The 23137-nt window shown below is 44.5% G+C and overlaps 1 protein-coding gene across 10 annotated transcripts in view; it reads left to right on the top strand.

Moving 5' to 3' along the window:
* Positions 1-15789, top strand: part of fbrsl1 (fibrosin-like 1) — a 290242-nt gene extending 274453 nt beyond the window's left edge. For 3 of the 10 annotated variants that reach the window (XM_076890572.1, XM_076890571.1, XM_076890568.1), the window contains 12 exons: positions 422-681; positions 2571-2821; positions 6247-6297; positions 6501-6596; positions 8215-8286; positions 8463-8492; positions 8791-8862; positions 9539-9671; positions 10336-10419; positions 11646-11729; positions 12558-12816; positions 13290-15789. In XM_076890572.1, the coding sequence (XP_076746687.1) occupies positions 422-681; positions 2571-2821; positions 6247-6297; positions 6501-6596; positions 8215-8286; positions 8463-8492; positions 8791-8862; positions 9539-9671; positions 10336-10419; positions 11646-11729; positions 12558-12816; positions 13290-14586 (2689 nt within the window). In that variant the 3' untranslated portion in view covers positions 14587-15789. Of the gene's footprint in view, positions 1-421; positions 682-2221; positions 2383-2570; positions 2822-6246; positions 6298-6500; positions 6597-8214; positions 8287-8462; positions 8493-8790; positions 8863-9538; positions 9672-10335; positions 10420-11645; positions 11730-12557; positions 12817-13289 lie in introns of all 10 variants that reach the window. The other 7 variants (XM_076890577.1, XM_076890576.1, XM_076890570.1 and 4 more) reach the window with 6 other exon arrangements.
* The last annotated feature ends 7348 nt before the right edge of the window (positions 15790-23137 follow it).

Genomic DNA, 23137 nt, shown 5'->3' with positions numbered 1-23137 from the left:
TTGTGTTTCCTACCACTCTAGTAAAGACGATATAACCTGCCAGAACTTCCAAATTAATATGATCTAGTCCAATAGACAATTCTATATTCCACACAGTATTGACTGTTTTCATGTGGATATTGATTTTTCCTCCCTCACAATAACCAGCTGTCAGATTTACTGTTTTCATCGGGCAACACTGCAGTGCACACAGCATGATTTCCCATTTCACCTTTTCAGATTGTGCCCTCACCTCTTTTAATTCAATATAAGAAGCATTATTAGAAAATCAATCTTATTTGGTCAAAGTAAGCTGAACTTACAGCGAGATACCTACAAGAAAAAGCATCACAGTATGTGGATATGTATGTACAGTTTGTATTAACATCGTAAATGATGCTAATAGTGATTGCATTTTTTTTGTACCCCATTAAATCTTTAGCCACAGCAGCAGTCCAGTGGGTCTTCCCAAACAGCATTTACCCCCGTCCCCTCACCACCACCTGAGTGGGCTTCCGTCCTCGGCCCCTGCATTGCCTCTCTCCATAGCCAACCTTTCTACCTCGCACTATTCCTCCCTACGGAGCCCAGCCCATCGCCATTCGGCCATGTTTGCAACCCCAGCCACACTGCCGCCGCCACCGACCTTACCGACCAACAGTTTAGTGGTGCCCGGGCACCCCGCCGGCACCCCCTACCCAGGTAAAGCTGCGCACCTTAAATGCTGCACGGTAGCTTTAGCGGAGACGCAAAGTCCAAAGAAAAACAACTTCAGAGGGAGCAAAATGTTTTACATGAACATTTTTGATTCATTATTTATTCTTGAGATTAACAAAAGAACTGCAAACACTGTTGCGGTTCTACAGGACATTTTATCATTAGATAAGTTACACTTAGCTGTACAACTGTGTTCATGCTGCAATTGCAGTTGTTTAAAAATAGGATTTATAGATGCATAAAATACTAACCTGGCAAATATTGTTTAACCTACTACAGTTAGTCGAGGATTTTTATACCATTAATGGCACAAAAATGTTACATTGTTTGAAACAAGTCAAGTGTTTATGCACCATTTGCTGATCTGGTAAGTGCTCATTCTTTACTTTTTCTTTTTAAATAAAAAGGCTATTGAGTTATTCTACAACGCATTTATTCCTAAGTGAAGACATGTGAGGGATTTAGCCCTTTCTTAGAAGTTTAGTTTGTCCAGATCTCAGTATTTTAAATAGAACCAATATACCAGTGGTGCTGATCTATTAACTATTTGCTGGTATATCGATAAATTTATAACAGCTGATAAATTAAAATTCAAGTAAAGACGAGATGATAGAAATACTGTTAACACCATGTTATGAGTGTTAATACTTCATAGTTTGTTAACCAGAGACAGGTATTCCAAAACTGTATTGGCAACACAGTTTTGGAATACCACAACAACCAGCTGATGTGAGCAGAGTCACAGCAATCCACAAATAATGAGTCTTAGTAAGGACTCATAAATAACCACACATGATGAATGCTAGGGATATCTGTTTATGGTTTGTGTACTGGCTATCGGATTTTAAATCATCCGATATCGGTGCCAGTATCAGTGTCAGTTTTAAAAAAGGCTCTAATTATACATCCATTTTCCATAGTGCCTCAGCAAAGTAAATTGCAATGACAAATTTGCATTAATCTTTAAAGCACTCTATGCAGCACATGGGATATTAATGCTAATAACACAGTGGGCAGTAAGCACTTAGAGCTCATCAATAAACTGAAAAAAGTACAAAGGGTCTTGCATAGAAATAACTGTTGGGCATTACAGAGTGGAAAAGTATATTAAATGGAAATAAATACACTTGGGGTCCCTTCTTAGATGGTCTGCATTTCTAGTAGCACAGATATTAAATGGGCACAAGGACTGTAAGAGGGCTTGGATGCATCACGAGTAAATGTCATCTAACGATCAGACAGCCACCACGGTCGGAGACAGCACACCGCAAGCAGCCAGTCTGCAACTGGCACAGCCAAAATTGTGTTGCCTAGCATGCAAACACGAGTGATTTGTAACGATTTTTAATATGTTCAAAGATTCTATCGAAACAGGCGATCTCATCAGAAAAGAAAATGTCTCCAGACATGATGGGTGTCTCCAAAATAAGCAGTAAATATGCCAGTTGTGAAATGACTTTCTCATAGAGGGCAAGAGTGTGTGTGTTTTCTGCTGGGATGACTCTTGGTTCTTTCTTGTCTTTAGATACCAGCCTGTTGATATCATTCAACCAACCAATCATGTATTGCCAGCCTCATTCGGGGATTCTGATTGGCACATTGTCACAGGCAACTCTCTTACCACCACCAATGAGTCCCCACGTAGAAAACCCTCACAGCATGAGCTGGAGAAACAGAGAATGCCAGGTGACTATTTTCTTTTTTCTCTTCTACCCTTGTTGTGAAGACTGACTGGGCGCCCGTGCCTTTTTTTTTCTTGTGTCCCCCCTTCCGCCCCCCCCCCCCCCCTCCTTTTTTCTTTCTTTTTTTTCCTTTTTTTTGCTTTTCTTTTTTTTTTTTTTTTTTGGGTTTCCCCTCGCTCTCCTTTCTTGCAGAGCATGACCTCCTGAGGCAGGAGCTGAACAACCGTTTCCTGGTTCAGAGTTCAGAGCGGGGCCGGGGGCCGTCCGCTTCGCCGTTGGCCCCTGTGTCACTCCTGAGGGCCGAGTTTCACCAACACCAGCACATGCACCAGCACCAACACACCCACCAGCACACCTTCACGCCCTTCCCCGCAAGTCTGCCCCCGGCCGCCATCCTCACCCCGCCCACCGCACCCCCCATGGTGCGTACCCAAGCCAGAAATGTGAGGATAAGTAAAATAAGCTCCCGTAACTTCCCACCAACTCACCTGTTACCCCTCCCAATTTCCTCTTCAATCAACTCCTCCCTTTTTTTCTTTACCCCCAAATTTGCCAGTTTTGTCCTGTAGCTGTAAGAACCCCTCCCTTCAGAAAAATCTGACACTTTGAGTTTGAATTTTTAAAAGATTTTTTTTTTGCACTCTTCCTGTGGACGACAAGCTGGAAGCATCACGTTTAATTGGGGCTGCCACCTCCCATTACACAAACACACACACGAGCATGTTTATTACACTGTCAATTTAATTGCTTCAAGTACACATTTCCATTATCAGCAACTATATTTGTATTTATTCAACAGATTGATGAGGCAACATGTAAAATGTTTATTTGTAATTTTAAATTAGCAATAGCATGTTCATTCCATTATATTTTCATTATTAACAGCGTGGTGTTCAGCCATGTGTTTTTAGCATGTTTAGCCGCAGCTTTTTTAAACGACACAACAAATGATAACATTTCTCACTTTCAGTATTTGATATGTTGCCCTTTGATTGTTTCAATTCTATTAACACATTTAAATATTTTATTTTGCTTTTATTTACATTTTACACAGCATCCCAACATTATTAGAAAGGACTGTAGAGTTTCAGTACGCTTCAGTTTTTATAGAAGCTAATTTCCTGTTTAGATATGCCTTTTCATTAAAAACAAAGGTACTAATAAGCCGATCTGTGTCTGTATGAATACATTTCTGCAGACTTGTGCTTTTATACATACATATATATACACAGACATATATGTGTGTGTTTGTGTAACAGGGACTTATTGCTGCGTGTACGTGTGTGCAAAGCCCAAAAGCAACCATACATTCCAATGACAAATTCAAAGCTTTTCTAGTGGGTCAGATGACCTCATTGCGGATAAAGGGGGGAAATGACATCATTGTAAAACTGTTTTGATAACGTTTCTAATTGCTTCCGTGTTTTAAATGCCAACAAGTCTGGAGGGAAGAGGGAGGGGCGTTTAACACTGGCAGCTCTCAAAATTTGTACAGAGGAAAAACGGTTATGACTATTCATCCATCATTTGAAATGCGCAGCAATCTCTGTCAGTCGAATCAGACGGCTCCCCATTTGTAGCTTTTTGCCATTAGTCTAATAGATCTAATCCATCTTGTCATGACCTCTGATTAAAAGCCCGTGGTCCCATTAAGGCCCAACTCCAAGATTATCCCCATCCTGTACATTAGAAATCAAAGCTCTGGTATTTATGGCGCAGTCAGATAAGCATAAGGGCCGTTTACATGATTCTTCGGTCAGCACACACGCTGTTGTCTGGTCTGCTGTTCATTCCTTACATGGAAGGAATTATGCGCTACACAATCCTCTCTTTGAAGATGAAAGAAGTGACCCCCCTCCCACCAACACCACCACCACCACCATCATCTCTTTTGTGTCGTTTCAGTGGGATTTTACACTGACGTTAATGTTGCTGTTGTGTATTTTGTCGTTTTCGCTGTTTTTACTTAACGTATGCCTTTCCCTCCCTCCTACCCCTCAGTAGCGATATTGCTTTCTTCTCCTTAGTGCTTAAAGAAGCAGAGTAATGATGATGTTGTGGCTGTTTTTACTGTTTTGCTATGAAAAGCTAGACCAAGTGTTTCCCAGCTGTGTATCCTCTGTCTATCTCTCTCACACACACGTTTTTTTCCTCCTGCTCTCTAGATGCCCCATGTCATTTCAACTATGTAACAGCCCTTGGCTAATGGCTGTAATTAATGAAATTATGAAGCCTCTATATTTGTTTATTGCTCTACGCCCTCGAGCAGCTGGCTTGCCAAATGGCATCGGTGAATGCCTGCCCCCTTGCTCCTGCCATGTCTTTGGACGAGAAATATTTTTAATTGTTATAGGATGAAATATTAAGCGTTAATTAGCCAAAGCGGTTTACTATAAAACTGTGACAGCCTCCATAAATTTTAAGGCAAGACTTCTTTTTTTTCTTTATTTGTTTTTTTTAACAAGGCCATAAAGCCGAAATCCCCTCTCCAGTGACAGACATTAAACAGGCCGCGCCTTCAGAAGCGCAGAGGAGCTGTTTAATGAGCTCGGAAGCTGGCTCAGCATTTCCTCTCAATGGGCTGTCTTTGATTCGGGGCCATTATCGCCCACAAACAGGGCCGCCGACACCATCGCCGCTGTTATTACCATTCTGCTCACAGATGTGATTGGACCTGCTTCACCAGACGGCCCCGTGTCCCAAACCCTGCATCTGCACCAGCAGCTTTACCAGCTCCAGCCCGCCCTCCCTCCCCAGCCACCCCTGTCGCTGCACGCGTGCACACAGAAAATCTGATTCATACCCGTTCATTTTCCCATATTATGTAAACCCAAAACATCTGCGCCTGCCAACTGAGCTTTGAGAAAACACTCGCAAAAAGTACCTGCAAATGGTTTGTGTATTTACGGAATAGGAATAAGTTACTGTCACTTGTAATTAGACGTTTTCAAAATAGAGAGCTGGTATTGGCTCGCGAACAGACATACAAAGTCCTCATTCATGCTCCCTTCTCTCTCTTCCTCCCTCCTGTCCATCTCAGCTTACCGACTGCTTTCTCGTGTGCGCGCGGGGCATGATCGGAAACATTTTAAATGTAACCAGACTGTTTTCATCTGGCAAATTCCAACTAAAATTATTCTGATAGGCTAAGTTCTGCCACAGAAACGGTTTCTTCACAACTCTGAGGTGGTGTCGGTTTCAAGCATTTAATCAGCTGAAATCCCATCTCCTTAAATCAGTCTCAATCATACAAGGCAGACTGTTCACACAGCTTCACATATGACCTCCGTGGTTTTACGGACTGACCCGCTTTTTTGTCTTTTGAAGTACAGTTTCCTAACACTGCAAACAAGTTACATGTCTTCTTGTACTTCCTTCCCAGATATACCATCGGGGCTTTTTGCACACAAAAAAATCTCAGCAGTCAAAAGCAATTAGATTCACATTTCTCTAGATTTTCCAGTGATTAGAAACAACTGGTCTGGCCTTAAAACTGTCTGATTCCTAAGCTGGGCCTCCACGCCCAATGTCTGTATGCTCAATTGAAAAATCATGCAGGCTGTCTTCGTCTTGGCAGTGTGCTTAAGCGGTTGTATTGTTAGTGATTTAACTGCCTATCTGACCACGCTGTTTAAGTAAACCCATGACCAGTTCAAGCCAGCTGCTTTACCCCGGGGCTTGTTATTCTGGACCAAACCCTGCTCGTTACCAGTTACAGATGTTGAGCATGTGTTTTTGCCTTTGTAATGTAAAAAAAAAAATAATGAGACCTTATTACCAAAGAAGGCTGTTGTATGAGGGATTTTGTTCGAGTATATCATTATGTGGACTTTTGTTTCCTAATGCTTTTCTTTTCTGTCTGTTCCAGTTCGACAAATATGGCCCCAAACTGGACAATCCATTCATCAGACATTCAAATGTAAGTTTTTTTGCACTAATTTAAATGTGTTAACAGTATTTGCATATGGCAAATCAAATATTTGACATATTTGAATGTTGCCTTGACAGCATTTATTGTGGCAGTGGCTTTGTGTGTGTGTGTATCTATATGCTTGAGTCTTGTATGTATGACTGTATGATTTTGTTTTGTGTCTCCCATCTTCCCCTTCCTCCCCCTTCCAGTTCTTCCCCTCCTACCCCCCAACCATGCCAGGCATGCCCCCGCTGCTCCCACACTCAGGACCCTTCAGCTCGCTGCAAGGAGCCTTCCAGCCCAAGGTCAGACCCGCATCCCTTAACCCACTGTCTACAAACAGGAGATTTTAAGGGAGCTTGAGCATAAAAGAAACCACAAAGTGTGCAGACTTTTACAAGAAAAACACTTTATAAGTGTGCAAAAGGAAAACAAAAATTTAAAACTGCAGGTGGACTCCTAGCCTTAGTCACGACAGGCCAAAAATAGGACCGTGATGTCTGCCTGTCCAGAAGAGCAGAAGGGAGGAGATGCAGGGGACGTCGAGGGGCGGGAGGGTGTGAGTCTGGCAGATGCTCAGAGGCTGTGACCTGAAGTAAGCCACCAATCAAAGCTGGCCTAAATCCGCTGGCCCTATTCCCAGAGGGCTCAGTGATGGAGGTTCCCTTTTGTGGAAGGCCCCTCCAGATGGTTCAAAGCACAGTTTTATGCATCCAAAGCCCCTGCTAAGTATTCTTGGAGACGAGCTTGGGGGGATAGAGCTTGGGAAGTATGTTTGTTTGTGGGGCCTGGCGACCCTGGTCACTGTGCAGAATCACCCGATCTCTAATAAGGCAATAGATTAAGGCCTGATTTAGACTTCTGCGGGGACTCTTTGTAGTGCTTGCGGTGTAGCCTACATAAGTGGCGACATCGTTGGCGGCATTTTTGCTTGTATGTGGTGCGTTGTGTTAATTACCATGTAGTCCTGTCCTGGTGTTTTATATCCAGTGCCAGCTGATGGAAAGAAATAAAATGCTGGGCCTTTTGGTTATTTTGGGGGGGAGGGGATTTCAAACATATCTCTAGTTTTTCCACTTCGCTGTAATTTCCATCACGTTCATTCCCATAGTTTCAGCAATCTCCCTCCAGGTATTTCCTGACATTTGTGAGTCCTTTATATTGATGCTATGATTATAATTCCTTAAACCGAGATTCTCTCACTGATAAAATTTAAAAAGGTGGCAAAAAAGTTGCCAGAAACACGAATGAATCGATGATGCTGAACGAGCACATCATACTAGTTGTGGGCTGCATTGACCCGATGTATAGTTACATTTCTCAGGAGGTGCATGTCAGGTTAGGCCATGTGAAATGACATGTGTTTCCTGCTGGAGCATAAAACCCCAGGAACAATGTTGATCTAGGATCTTGTGCTCTGCAGACTTGAAGATGAAACGATTAGAGATGTGCTGCTCTGGCATAACTCTGAACTCTGGGAAGCATCATTGCAGTTTTACCTATATCAGCTATAGCTGTGCAAATACTTGGGCGTTAGCTGACCGTAGTGCAGCTAATTATCTGGGTTGGAATAGATGCTGGAGGGTCTTCGAGTAGTTTTGCAAGAAATTCGTCTTACATGCTTCCATGCTATCTCCATAACAGCACTGACACAAAGCATAAGAATAAGGTGAAAACTGGGATTACAGTAATCTTCTTCATTCTCTCAGGGGATATTTAAAAAAAATAAATGGAAAAAATGCAATTAACAGTGTTCTACAGAGGACCCTCTTGAGGATGCCTGAGACCCCCTTTGGGAATTATTATATGAGGTCAAATTGTTTTGTATTGTTGTGCCAAGTTCAGTTTCTTTCTTTCCCCATGCAGATGTTACAGATGTGGTTGATCACCATATATCTTTTTGTCTTTGTCTTTCTCTGTCAGGCATCCAATCCCATCGATGTAGCAGCACGTCCTGGAGCAGTGCCTCATACACTTCTGCAGAAGGACCCACGGGTAAGCATGAGACCGAGAGCATCGCAGCCACTCTGCTCATATTCCTTCTGATGATAGCCACACATAATCCAGTGCATATGTCTCAAAGAGACATTTCTTCTCATGCATTTCAGTTTTACAGTTAGTAGTATGTGTCTTTGTTGTTTGTAATAATGATTATCTGTTTATCCATACAGATAACAGATCCATTCAGGACATCTGTTAGGGTAAGTAGATGCCTTATCCTTTCCTGTTAAATGCTTCATCTCTCTGGCCAGGCCACAAAGTCTAAAACCTTAAAATTCTTTAACAATTCTCGATTAAGCAAATGCAGGGTTTTGGCTGCATTTACGCTTAGCTTTGAGGTCTGTATTGGGGTTAGATATTCTTAATATGTTGCCTGGTTGCAAATTCTGATGAGTTCCCACTTTGTAGTTTGGCCAGAAAAGCTCTATGCCAGAATCAATTTTTAGCTCCCCATATCAAAGCCAGCAGGCTAACCTCAGTTTCTCTCTAAATTTTTAGAAACCTGGCAAGTGGTGTGCAGTGCATGTCCAGATCGCATGGCAGATCTACCACCACCAGCAGAAAATGAAGGTGCGTGAGACAGATAGTAATGTTTTTAAGGAATCTTGCTGTCATGTAAAGCCAGATACACTATATTGGTTATGGAAAACGGGCCAAATAGCTAACTTATTGAAAACACTACATGCTAGAGCAGATCGAGCTGACTTGGATCTTTTGTTTGGGTCTAAACGTAGAACGATCACATGATTGGAAAGAGGCAGAAAGCTTTAAAAGAAGCAAAGCCCAACACATGAAGGCTCCACTTTAAACATATATTTTCTATAAAGGTTCTCTCTGACTCCATAAGAGAAGGGGTAGATGGTAACAGTAGCACTCGGTATCAGACGCAACATGTGAACACAGAACAGAAATGCTTATACGAATTACTCCTCTCACTGACAGAGGATGGTGTGGCCTTGCCATGGAGATCCTCTGCTAATGCCACTGGCCCTGGGTGTCTCAGGCTTTTCTTGGGCCCAGAACCCCAGTTGCCAAGGATTTTGTTTCCCTAATCAGCTTACATATATTTGTTATAACACAGCTAGTCAGAATTGAGAACATGGAGCCATTGTCAAAGTCTCTGTCCTTCTCTGAGCTCTCACCCAGTGTAGCTGACGATCGCTCACGCTCACTCCCTTGTTGGAAATGTTTCGTGCTGTTGCGTACTGACCTAATTTTCTTTGTCTCCTTCTCTGCTTTTCTACAGCAAATGCAGCTGGACCCTCACAAACTTGACATGAATGGGAAGCTGGACCTGTTTAGTCGACCCCCAGCACCAGGAGTCTTCCCAGGGTTCCCGTACCCTCACGATCTGGCACGACCCCTCTTCCCCTCCACAGGTTGGTCAAGGCTCAAAATACCTACCAACATATTGAAAACACTCAAACTTCAAGCCTCCTAACGTCATTACTGCCTTTATGGAAATTAACATTTTTAACAACATTTGGAAAAAACACTTTTTATTTTCCCTCTCGTGCAATGTTCACATAATTATAGTGCTTTGGTAGCAAGTGTTTTGCCTGTAAAGGGAGTCAAATATGTCTATGAATATGCATGGCTCTCAGTTAGGTAATTGACTGATGCGCCCTGTGTTGGAGGGCAACAGAGAAGAGAACGGCCTTTGACTGGTAATTATGCAGCGGTGTGTCAGAGGCACTCCTGTAATTGGTTCTATCATTAACAATTCATGAAATATGGGTGATGGTAGCAGTGTTTTGTGAAAGAGGCCAACTTGTTGTACATTCAAGAGCTGACCTCACTAAGCTGGTACAGACTCACGCACAAACAAATAACAGCTGCAATGAAACCAGCTGATATAGTCAGTAGCATCACTCCACCAACTCTTTGCTCATCTGGTCCACGTTGCGTCAGAGTTTGTGATACTGCGGCAGAAATGCATTTGTTTAACTTAGGGTTTGGTTTGGCGTAAGATTGTTCCCCAACCGACCAGACGACCGGCCGGATATGGATTATAACACTATTTCATCCTCTCTGTCCCGATAGGCTCTGGACACCCCCCTCCGTCTCCATACGGCCCCCCCTCCCACCCCAGTGGATTCCTGCCTCCTAGCCATTTGGCAGGTAAGTGTAAGTAACCCCCATGTTTATCTTTTTTTTATACATTTATCTCCTCTTTCAACACGAGTCTCTCACTCACTCCTTCTTACACTCATGTTTCAAATACATTAAAAGCCACCAGGGCCAGGGTGTAATTTGAACCAAAGGTATTCCTAGTTTTTGATCTCAGGTTCACTTCAAGGTTAATGTACAATATCGTTAGCAACAGCCAGCTGCAGTACTGCCTCTTACTTTACTATAATATTGAATGTAGCCATCCTGCAATCAGCCAGTGTGATTCATACTACGGTCGAAAATAACTCCAGAGTCTGGGTTTATTAAAATGGAAGTAGTTTCCAGCCTCCAGACCGATTTGTCATCCCTCATTTGCTCGGACAAACTGTACACAGAGCAGCAGCACACAAGACACTATTTTCTATAAGCATGCCAAGCTGATTTCGTCGTACCCAGGAAGAAGGGAATAATGAAGGGGCGTTCGTGCTGTATGATTCTTTGGTACATTCGGTTGTTTGCATTTTTATTCATCATCCTCAGTTCGGACTGAGACACTGTTTAAGTGTCAGTCCATTCTGTGCCTATGAAAACATGGTAAACTGAGGATGAAGATTTAGTCAACAAATGGGAATTCATGTGTGAGGCAGAGGAGATTTCTCAATTCTTGTCTTTTCTAATACGTGAAAAGCTCCAGAATTAAAAATCCTTGAACCCCAATCGGTTGGCAAGTTGTGCATTTCCTGATGGATTATTTCCAATTTAAAGTGGGACTGCAAATTCTTAGTTAATGAGTCCCGTTCGCTGACTTCTCAGACTAAATATTTGTTATCCCCGTAAATTTGGAGGCTATAGTCTGTGACTGATGGAGTCCATCAGATAGTGATTCACCAGTTAAATCACTGTGCTCTGTCTAGGCTAATTTCCACAGCTCCTAATTGTCTTGTCCTACCACAATCCATTTCCAGCTCAGCTCCAAGAACTCAAAACTGATTTCCCCACCAAGCAGCATCATTCCACAAGCCCCAGCAGGTCAGAGACACTCCACTCCAGTTAGTGGCAGTGAATCCAGCATCCAGGCAACCTGGCTACTGCAGGATTACCAGGCAGAGAGCTAGGGTCGCAGCGCTAGAAAACCACGGCTCGCTTGTAAGAGAAAAGCCGAGTGGAATGGGTTGGTGTTGGGGTGAGCACTGCTAGCCAGCCACCCCCCCTTTTGCTAATCCCTGTTTGGCATTTTGCAGATCCTTTCAGTCGCTCCAGTTCCTTTGGCGGCCTCGGCAACCTTTCAAGCAGTGCCTTCGGAGGATTAGGCAACCCCTCGCTTGGTAAGCGTTGGCCCCCTCTCGTCCTCCTCCTCCACCGCTCCCCCCTTCAATCTGGCCCCTGTGGCCAGTAATAGAATAGAGCAGGACAGCGTTAGACCACAGGGAGAGCCAGGAGGGGAGAAAAAAATCTAGACACTTAGCTCTAGTTTCTGTGTCAAAACAGTCCTATCCCAGGGAGGCCCAACAAGGCAGCACAGCACACCACAGCAAACCTCCTCCCTGCCTCCACTTCATCTACCAACTAAGTCCCTGACAGCCTGGCTTTAATCTGGCTGTGTTGCTGCCAATAGGCACTCTTAGGTCTGCTGTTTGGTGGTAATTCGTCTATTAATTATTTGACAAGCCCCTTCTGCACCACCATGGAGGGTTTTCTCTTTTCCCTTTGCATCCCTTCTCTATGCCTTTCTCTCTTTCTCTTCATCCTTCTTATTTTTGTGTGCCAAATCGGTCACCCTGTTGTGAAAATGGATGTGATTGGAATAGACATGCCGTGGAATGCTAAGGTTCCCCTTGGCTTTTCACAGCTATCATCTCCAGAGGGCAGTGAGTCTCCCCTGTTCATCCGGTGCAGAAAAGGAAGGGAGGGGGGGGGGGACCTTTAGTCTAAAAGCAAATGAGTAGGGGTTTTTTCTCTCCAGTTCAGGGGGGAGGGGGGCATTAACCTCTAACTCTTTCAAACAGCTTCAGTGCTTCAGTGAGAGAACCTCCAGAGACAAAGACAAAAGCAGCTTTTGTTGTTGAGTCTTTCTCATCTTATGTGTCCTCAAGAAGGTTTTGTGCCCAATTAACTTACAGTGGGTCCCACGCCTGTCTGCTTCTTTCCTTCAGGGTCCAACAGCATGTTTGGCACCAAGGAGGGGCCGGGAGGACTGCCCACATTTGGCAGCCCCCACCACGACACCTGGAACCGACTTCGACGAACCCCGCCGTCGTTCCCCACCCCGCCGCAGTGGCCCAAAACCGCAGATGCTGAGAGAAGCAGCTCCGCCAACAGCCACGAGAGAGAGCGAGAGAGGGAACGGGAGAGAGAGAGGGAGCGAGAGAAAAGAGACTCGTCGATTGGCAAAGAGGAGAAAGATAAAGACCGGTGGGTGAAACACACTTTTGGTTGTATGTTTTTGTGTGTTGCTCACATCCAGTATGTAAAAACCGACTCCTGAAATAAGACCACAATAGCGACTATGATAAACCAGCATTATTATACATACAAGCTGATCAGTCAGAGCAGAGCAAAGGAAAAACAGCGAATGTTTTTTTCTAGGTGGTTACAAGTCGTATCCATGGAAACTGAAATAAATTGAACAACCGGCACGCTTATAAAAGAGCACGACGCGCCGAGAGAAGCTATTTGTCAAAAATTAATTGGAGACATTTCTATGAATGGTACGGCAGCAGAATGAAGGGTTACCGTCAAACAGAGAACAGAGGGATACAAGAGCAAGGCAACTCGTACGATTTAAAAGAGAATTATAAGGCAGATTTTATTGTTGAGAATTAATCAGACACTAACCAAACACGACCTACTGGCAAAAATAAAACTCTTACATTGTGCCGTTACAGGGATTCTGTGGATCGCAACCGCCACTCCAACCGCTCGTCTCCGGCCTCTGCACCAGTCAGCTACCAGATCAGCAGCCTGATTCGCTCCAGCAGCCAGAACTCGAGCGATTCAGGTCGGCATCACAGCGGCAGCGTAGACAGGGTCCGCGAGGCAGAGAAGGAGCTACTGGAGCGACACAGAGAGTCTTCCGCACTGGCTGATGTGAAGGTGAAGGAGAGTCGCTCGCCGGGCAAGGAGATGCTAGAGAGAAGACCCTCAGAAGACTCCATCAAACCCACTCAGCGTTCCCCTTCCCCCTACTCTAAGACAATGATCAATGAGCAGGGCATCAAGATGGCAGGCGGGCCTCTGTCTACGCTCAAGGACAGCGAGAGGAAGGAGCCCCCACCTGCAGAGCTCCTCCATAAGGTGAAAAATGACATGAAGATTAAGGAGGAGAGGAAGGAGGAGCAGGAGGTCATGGTGGTTAGTTCGGAGCCGGCCCCCCAACCACCGGCCCAAGCTCTTCCTCCTCCCGTCAGCCAACCGGGAAACCCGCACCACCACCATCCACCTTTGTCCCAGCAGCCCCCACTTCCTTCACCGCGTGGTAGTGACATCTCAGCACCTGGCCTGCATGGTGTCCCCATGGCGCATTCTCTGCCTCTTTCCATGAGCGCCATGCCTCAGATGGGCAGCCTCAACGTGCTAGACCGGGCTCGCATGGCTCCCTTCATGGGAGCACTTGCAGGAAGAGAGCGCCTGCCGCACACAGCCTTTCCCTGGGATCCGCTCAGAGAGGCCTACCGCAGCCTGGATCTGCAACGCCGCATGGACTTCCAGCTCAGGCCTGAGCCGGGGCATCGTTTCCCCAGCATGTACGAACAGGAGCGAGCCTACCGCGAAAGGGAGGCTCATGACTACTCCCACCACGAGCACCTGTTGGAGGTACGCAGGGAGCACGAGAGAATGCGACAGCAAGCCGAGGAGCGAGAGCGCCTCCACCTGAGGGAGGAGCTGGACAGAGCACGGCTTCATCAGCTGCACCAGTCCCCAATGGAGGGTCATCTACCACACATGCCCCCCTTTATGCCCCACCTAGGCGGCATGCCCTACCCCAGACTCAGCCCCTCCACAGGACACAATGGCCCTCTGAACAGAACACCCCCTACCGCCGCACTTAGCGCACCCCCACCCCTTGTGCCAGCTGGCAGTGCCAGGCCAGCCTCGCCCCGGAGGACTACCCCCCTCACAACCACCCAGGACCCACGGGACTACTCCCCATCACGTAACCCCAAAGAGGTAGAGGCTCGGTAGCTTCTTGGAAAAGTGCAAAAATGTCTTACAGGGCGCTTTCACACGCCCCCGCTCCTCTAATCTGAAAGCTTGTTGTAAACAAAATGCACTGCTCTTCTCCACCAGAGAAGAGCAAAAGTCCCTAAGGGAAAGGGTATGATTGTACAAATTAAAGGTGTGTAAGGCTAATTAAGCACATGCCATGACTTTATTTTTAGTGGACTGGAGGTCGAATAGCGTCGGTAAAGAGAACATAAATATGTGTATGTTTATTGCCGACTTAAATATTTGATAATTATTAATATATTAATCCAATACCTTTTTTTCAACTTTGTGCAAAATAGAGGTCCTCAAATGAGTTTGTACATTTCCTATCCTTGTTCCATGTATAGATATCATTTCTATGAATTTTATGTATTTTGTGCATTAGTCACGCCTTTTACAATATTTATCCCAGTTGATTGTGAGACATATCCCTTATGACCCACTGTAAAGACTGGATTTTGGTTTCAGTAACTTAACCTCATGGTACCAGGATATCCTCAGTGATGACAATGTACAATGCTACATTACCGATTTGTTCTGTTCAATTGTTTTGCCTTTGAGATATGCAGATAAATATATATTATGAGGTCTTTGTTGAGTCTCTGTAAAGAAAACAGATGTAAATAACTTGTTGCTATTCCTTCGCTGCAAGTTTACCATGTAAATTTATTAGGCTTTTTAACCATTTCTAGAAAAACAAAATCAAAACGAAACACAGGAAAATCACCTGCCTGCTGAATATTGCGGAGAGAGACAAGTGTGGCCGACGGACAGGAAGTACGAAGGGAGGGTGTTGTAAGGAGGCCTAAACGGATCATCTGCAATCTATGCAAAGCAGCACACAGCACCCTGCAGAAGAAATCACCTGGAGGGAAAAGACCATACCGGTGATACTGAGAGCAACCTGGATTTAACACCTGTTTATATTTACAAATGAAATAACGACTAAATAATTCAAAGACTTCCAAGTCACAAACTGGACCAGCCCCAGATAGAAAAATGAGGACACTGTTTAGTGGGCGGCAAAAGGACTCTCTCTGTCAACCTTGTGGTGTTGTGCAGTTGTTTTTCTTAGACTCTTGTATACAAAACAAGTAGAGTTTTAGGCGTGCAAAAAAAAATGAAAATGAACATTCATGGTTTAAAACGTACGGAATAAAGTTTGGACCTAATGTCAAACATTTCCTGCTCATCTTTAATTCTGGCGCTCGACGTCGGCGCCGGCTGCCAGCTGTGACTTTGTCTGTGAGCCGGACCTGCTGAGTGCTATGTGTATGTGAGGTTGATAGGTTTGCCGGCGATGCCTTAGTTTCTAGCATTTAGAGCATTTACTCATCTGATACCAAGATATTACTTTAAAATCATAAAGCCAACTGACTTGGCTGGCAGAGTAGCCTAAGCCATCAGATCATTTGACCGTAATCTGTCATACATGGGCTGCAGAGCTCTTCACAGGGATCGATGAGATTGGGCCAAGGCAATACAGGCAGGGACTAATAGAACATTGATTTTGTATGAAAGCAGGTTTTGAGTGTTTGTGTTGCAGGTAACCGGTATTGACTGGCAGCCCAGCGGCATATTGACCCGCGGTCTGGACTCATTAAGAGGAGCAATGCCTGGGAGGCAGGCTATCAGTTGGTGGAAAAAGAGGCTCCCCTCTCTTCTCATATGCCTCCTCTCCTCGTGCACACCACTCATCTCCTTTTCTAATGAGGCCGGAAGGCACTCTGGAGTGGGCCGCAGAGGGAGCCCTGAGGTGCCCTGTCCTGTTATTGACAAGACCTCGGCTGCGCCTGCTGCCTGAGCAGAGACAGCCAATTCATCCCGATAATGCGCCGACTACTCATCTCGCTGCTGTGCGCCGTGAGGCCCACCAATTCCAGTCCCATGGTATCAACCCATAATGACAGCGTGGATCAAACCGTGGCCAGGTCATTAGGGGATGTTATTGAAAATCAATAGTGCTCCTGTGTCTCACGCACTCCAACAGGGTTTTTAAAGGGCTCCTTGAAAAGACTGTTTGCCAGAATGTGGTTGGCGTATTGGGAAGACTTAAATCACTATCGCTTTCAATTTAGCCTCTCGGTAATTGAACCACATATTCTTCCTATGGGTAGCATCTGTCAGTGGCCGGCCTCACTTTAGCTCTGTGTGCTTTCAGTCCTAATAATCTAGTCAACAGCAGACACTTAACCCCTGTACCTGTTACCACATAGGGATTTTTTTTCTTCCTGTAACTGTTATTTACTAGACGAGCTTTAGTTGGAGAAAACCACACACCTTAGATTCCCCCCCACCCAACTCAATCACTCTGTCCTGTGCTCTATCCATTTTACGGCTGAGTGTGGAACGGCCCTCCGGAGATGAAAAGCTCCATCAATTTCACTCATCGTCTGGCAAGGTCAATTTATTTCAGCACACAGTCCATCATCAGATGGGAATCAATTGACACATTGCCTGGCATATCCAACCCAAGGTGGATTATTACAGAGCTTGCAATTGTCAGCTTCTTACTAGAGCTATTATTCATGTGTCCGGGGGATTTTTTTTCTTTCTTTTCTTATTTTTTGGAGATTTTGTACAGTTTTCTATATTTATTTGATCACAATTTCCTATGTGATGGAACATTGTTACTTTGACGGGACTTAATGTAAGAGCGTGTCGCAAAAAAAAGCGTCTGGTTTTCTTTGACACATTTCTCCACTGTAATCCCAATTAATAGGATACGGTGGTATCTGAGGTAAGACATTGTTTTATTGTTCCACTAATCCCCTTCATTTATCTGTGAGAAACCTGAATGCTGAGGGTTTGGGATTGAATTTTCATGGTCTCAAATACCTCCAAAAAGCGCTTGGCACAGTGCTCACCCCAGATTCAGAGAACAGTGGAACAGGCCTTAAGGGGCTTTTATGGAGCACAATGGCAGCTAATAACACAGTGCCAAGCTAATAAGATGGGCAGCTCTTCCCCCACTGATAAAACATGTATGAAAGCATTTTTGAGCCTCTATGTGGTGGCTCCCAAGATCCTTTTTTTCCCCCAGCGAGAGCTAATGCATTAGTTCCCATTTGAAAGCTGTTTTGAAATGGAGATTGGTAATGAGACCTGGGGCCCCCTCCGTGATCACATTTGCTGGGGCCTCCACTGGGCCTCGTGATTTGAGAGACCGCAGCTTTGCTCAGAGTTCAAGTCCATCTCTGCGGGGGTTAGAAAACCCTGATGAGAGCCATTCTGAACCACTAAGCTATATCTGAACTGCGAATTTAGGGAGAGCGCACAAGTCAAGGGCTTTGGCAGCGAATCCTTGTCGCAGCACTCTTTCTAGAATGCGTGTTGTTTTGACCACCTAAAAAGGCTAGCCGCATGCATCCTTCCATGTTCCCGTCTTTTTTTAGCTCTCTGTGTCAACAGAGCGGCAGCTGACAAAAACCAGGCCAGTCAGTGGTTAAGGAGCTGACTTGGAAACAGCCAAATGGTGTGAATTCCAGGCCCTGGTGACAAAGTGCTGTCTAATGTCTTTTCACCTCTGGACCTATGACAAATATTCCAGCTGTCTCACAGCGCAGCTACCATTGCTAGGCAAGCAGACCAAGTAATGCAGCCCAGAAGAAAGAGGATACTTGAATCGGTCACAGAGGAACCTCAAAGTGCACAATATGAGACAGGGAGGAGAAGAAAAGAATTAGAGGAGATGGAAAAGAAGGAGGTCCAGAGCAGCCACCGGGCAAAATAAGTTTTCCACTTTGATTCAACTTGGAGGATTTTTCCAGCCTTTAGTGGAACCTCACAATCTCCAACACTGGCCGTATTATGTACACAAACCATAAAAATGAATAACATTTATGCAGCTGGGCACATCTGGCAGTGATAGGACTCTCATTCACAGACTCACAGGATGGCACTGTGCCGCCACGCTACCCTTTCTGTTCTATGCATGGACATGAGGCACAAGAAGACAAAACGTGGGCGGTGTAAAGGGAGTTTCTGAAATGCTTCGAATGAGTTTAAGAAAATAAGAGATTTCAGGGCAAAATGGAGGCCATACGTGGCTCGTCCAATTTGGCAGAGCCGGCGCGCATGATTAGCCGTAGAGACGTTAATCAAAAGTGGCTCAGTGTTTGAAGGGGCAGTGAGAGGCGCTGCCAGCTGGTGACAACATGGCTTGTGTGCTCGGGCCAAGAGTGAAGTTTATTTGAATACGGATCTTGCCGTGACCGTATTTCTCCAGAGCTCAGTTAGCAGAGCGTTCCCTGGCTCATCACTGGGATCGCCTCAGAGCCGTTGGCACCCGGGAAGGCAGAAGGTTTTTTTTCCAAGCCACAGAATGAGAATTACGATTTAGTCCATCCCCTCTGGTGGTGTGGGCATATTCATAAGTATTCATTCAGTTTGACGCTGGCACAGACACGACACCTAGTTCTTGGCTCTCCGTGTGTGAGGATTTTATTTTGAATATGAAACTATGAAATTGACAAAAAGGCTGTTTTTGCATTCTGTAAATTAACAACACATTTGAAAATCAAACATCCCATTTTTCCACTTAAAATCATGCGAGACCTCTACTGAAAACACGAAGCTTAGTTATTCAGCTGTCAGTTTTCCCTTAGAGCCAAGCTTCAAGACCCAGTGCAAAGCACAACTCTTAGGAGTAATGCGGTGGGATGTGTTTGATCAAGTAAATTCTTAAGTTTGTTTTCAGCTCTCTCAGGAGGTTAGAGGAGGGTTTGTTGGGGGTGATTTACTGTTACTATTAGCATTATGGCTTTATTTACAAAATATTCTATATTTTTATATAGTTACAAAAGCAGTGACAACAGTGTTTTTGGATGATTTACAATTTCACTCGTTCTTCCGATTGGGTTCCCAATCAGACAAAGACAAAAAGCAGGTAGGCGGGGCTTCTTCTGTTTGCCTGAGATGACCATATTAGGGATATCCACTCTCAGTGACATCATACACAAGGAAATACAAGAAAAAAAATGTCAGAAAGCAAACGTTTCAAGAAGTCCAGATGTTTTCAGATTTTTTATAATCCTTGCAACTGTTTCGGGGGATGAACAAACGGCTTTTTTTGTATATTTGTCATATTTACATGTTTCAGATCATCAAACAAATTTTCACATTAGACAAAGAAAACCCGAATAAATACAAATTGCAGGTTTTCAATGATGGTCTCGTTCATTAACAGCTTTCCAAGCCTAACCCTATCCCTGTGTGAAAAAGTAGTTGTAGAGTATGAATGGCAGGCCTAAGGTCATACAGACCATCTCAATTGAATTTAAGTAAATTGGAACTTTTGTCTTGTCAGGTCACAGAATATTTTCTCAAAAGTCTTGAGGATCATTAAGATGTTTATTGACAAATGTGAGATGAGCCTTTGTCTTCTTTTTGGTCAGCAGGTGTTTTCTCCTTAGATCTCTCTCATGGATGTCATTTTTCTCCAGTCTGTTTCATATTGTTGAATCGTGAACACTACCTGTAACTGAGCCAAGTGATGCCTGCAGTTCTTTAATGTCGTTCTGGGTTCTTTTGTGACCTCCTGGATGAGGCTGGCCACTCCTCGGGAGGTTCACCGCTGTTTTGTCCATTTGTGAATAATGACTCTCACTGGAGTTCAAGGCCTTAGAAATGGTTTTGTAACCTTTTCCAGACTTATGGATGTCAGTGACTTGGTTTCTCAGCTGTTTTTTAGACCACTCATGAAGTGTAGTTTTTTTTAGGCTAATTCACATTGTCAGACAGGTTCTATTTAACTGATTTCTTGATTCAACAGGTCTGGTAGTGATCAGGCCTTTGTGTTGCTGGTGAAATTGATATCAACTTTTTTTTTTTTAAATTGTGGTTAATCACTGATAATTCATGATTTAGATTCATGTAATTACTCTTTGCACAGGGTCAGGTTTGGAAAGCCTTTTTCGCTTTATCAATGAACTCATCATTAAAAACAGCATTTTGTATTTACTCGGGTTATTTTTGTCTAATATTAAAATCTGTTCGATGATCTGAAACATGTAAGAAATCAGGAAGTGGAAACTGTACAAAAACTGTACAATTCATCATCTGTATGTGAGGTCATTCTTTGTGTTTTTGACTTCTTTCAGCAACACACGGTCAATGCCACTGTGGCCACAACGGTCACTAGACTGACTTTGCGTTCTCATCGAGTTGTAATGTTCGTCCACAAAAACACTGAATGCACCCACAGCATAGTGGAAAAGGGCAAAGAGATTGTATTCTTCATAAGACTGGCTTCAACCAGGCGTTTCAGCATTCCAGGGCTGGCTTCAGCCCCGCCTCCCATGCTTCTTTGGAAATTTGTCTGGCAGCAAACATGCTTTGAAAGGCTCTTATCTCCTATCTAGCCAGGAGTTTCATGCACCAAAACAACAAACCCTATCTTATCTCAGTGTGTTCGTTAATGTCACAGCTTAAGGGGCTTGTTCTTCCACTTGCAATGGGGCTTGGAGAGCAGATTGTTTGCAGATTAGTAAATGCGGGCCTCTGGAGGTCTTGGAGCTAGTACAAAATACTTGTCTTCTCCCGCAGATGTTCATGTGCGCACACCTCACCGTATTGGCGGCCCTCCCACTTTCCCGTGTCAAATGGCAGGAGTACCGCACAATGGCTGGTAAGCATCATTACCGACAGTCAGATCTACAGCGATAGTTCTCTCATCAGAGTGCCAAAACAATGCACGATAGCTACACGAGGCTACAAATGTTGCTGATGCGCTTCTTCTGTTGCACAAAGCCCTAATCTGTGATACCTCCTGAACCACCTGCAATACTTGATGCCTTTTGCCCAGCCTGTGTGGCCATGTTCACGACCATCCCTCAGTGACACAGGAGAGCAGGCGAAGCTTAACTGGCTTCAGCCATCTGGCTATCTCACACAGCCCTTGGCTACACAGTGGCTCACTCAGCGATTGATTGGGGTGTTGAAGGCCAGCTATTTAACACATCAGAACAACAAGTACTGCTATCATGCTGGCTCCTTTTCATGTCTCGTTTCTGTGCCGCCCAAGAATGCCTCTTATCTCTTCCCTTCTGCTTGTTGGTTTAAGCCAGACAGCATATGCCCACATTCCCCCTGTAATAAACCATTTTGCTTTCGGTGTAACCCTGACAGACAGAAAGGCTGCAGCTGAGCTGCGATTGAGGGGGGGGGGGGATGGCGGTTTAACCCTTGTGTTGCTCGGTAAGAAAGAAAAAAAATAAACAATAAAATCTGCAGCCCACTCTCCTGTTGGTGCACCCAAAGACTGACAGATGAAAATAAAGCCCTATGTTCCATATCATTAAATCCTCCTCTCTCACCTGATTACATTCTTATTAGTGTTTCCATTCTTCTCCCATTATTGTTACTTCTAGTGAAACAGGTCTGATAATGTGCTCTCACTCGCTGGATGCACAACCTGCTCATTCCTATCTCTGATTCTTTGTTGCAGCCGAATGGTTTTTAAATGAAAAGTGTGAGTGCTGTGTAATTATATTTCTGGGGGTATTATAAAATCAAATATCACAATGAATGTAATTTTATTTGCTTGTAATCTCTCTCGCCCAGGCTAATAGGCGTTTTCGAAGGGCGCGCCTGGGGGGGGGGTTTAAACAGCCGACCATCTCCAAATAGAATGGCTGCTCTCTAACTCTCCCGCTCTGCTCCCTTTGTCTTTGATATGCAGGCAAAGGAGCTTGACAGTCTGGGAGACGTGGGAGATTTGTCGGCCTGTGATCTCCATGCCTCCCTGACAAATGAGCGCCTTTGGCAGGGCTGCTGGAGGTATGGCTTCTCTGCCCTGCTGGAATCCTGATGAGACTACTCTGGACCTGCTGGTAATGAAGTCAGGGCACAGGACCAACCTGCTGCCAGAAATGACCTTTAATCTACACACATGCAGGCCATTTGGCATGCGATGACTCAGAGTTGCACAAGCAGCTTTGTGCTATTACATCAAGCACATTTTTCACTGAGATGTTACTAAAATAGACCAAAAACACACAAGTTCAGTCCTTACAGAAATACAGTCACCACATCTTTTTTTAAGCTTATTTAAGAGAGAGAGAGAGAGATGCTGCTATGTGGAAAATAGTTGTTTCGTATTTTTTGGAACAATATGTTACGGCTGATGTTTTATGTGTATTCTTCTTGTTGGGCAATTTAGGATGCAATCACCATCCAGTCAATCTTCATTACATCGGACTCCACTGCTCCACCAAGCACGCAATTGCTTGACATTGATTCTGCAGATTCTTTCAGCCCATGTAATTCCTCACACGGAGCCGTGCAAGTAAAGATCTTTCCACCGGCGTGTCTGTGCAAAGTAAGACGTTAACAAATCACAACCTTAAAAATCTGAATCCCCTCTGACGATAAATGCGCTCATTTCAGCTCCACGCTGAGCATTAAATAGCTGACATTGATCGGGTGCATTTCCCATTCCACAGCGAGGAATATGAAAGCCTCAGTAGGTCCAATCCAACATGGTTGCCTTTGATTTCAGCTCCCACTTTCAGCGCGTCTCTCGGTA

This window comes from Maylandia zebra, linkage group LG12, assembly GCF_041146795.1.
Source record: "Maylandia zebra isolate NMK-2024a linkage group LG12, Mzebra_GT3a, whole genome shotgun sequence".
Taxonomy (NCBI): domain Eukaryota; kingdom Metazoa; phylum Chordata; class Actinopteri; order Cichliformes; family Cichlidae; genus Maylandia; species Maylandia zebra.
This window is presented reverse-complemented; position numbering and strand designations above follow the sequence as displayed.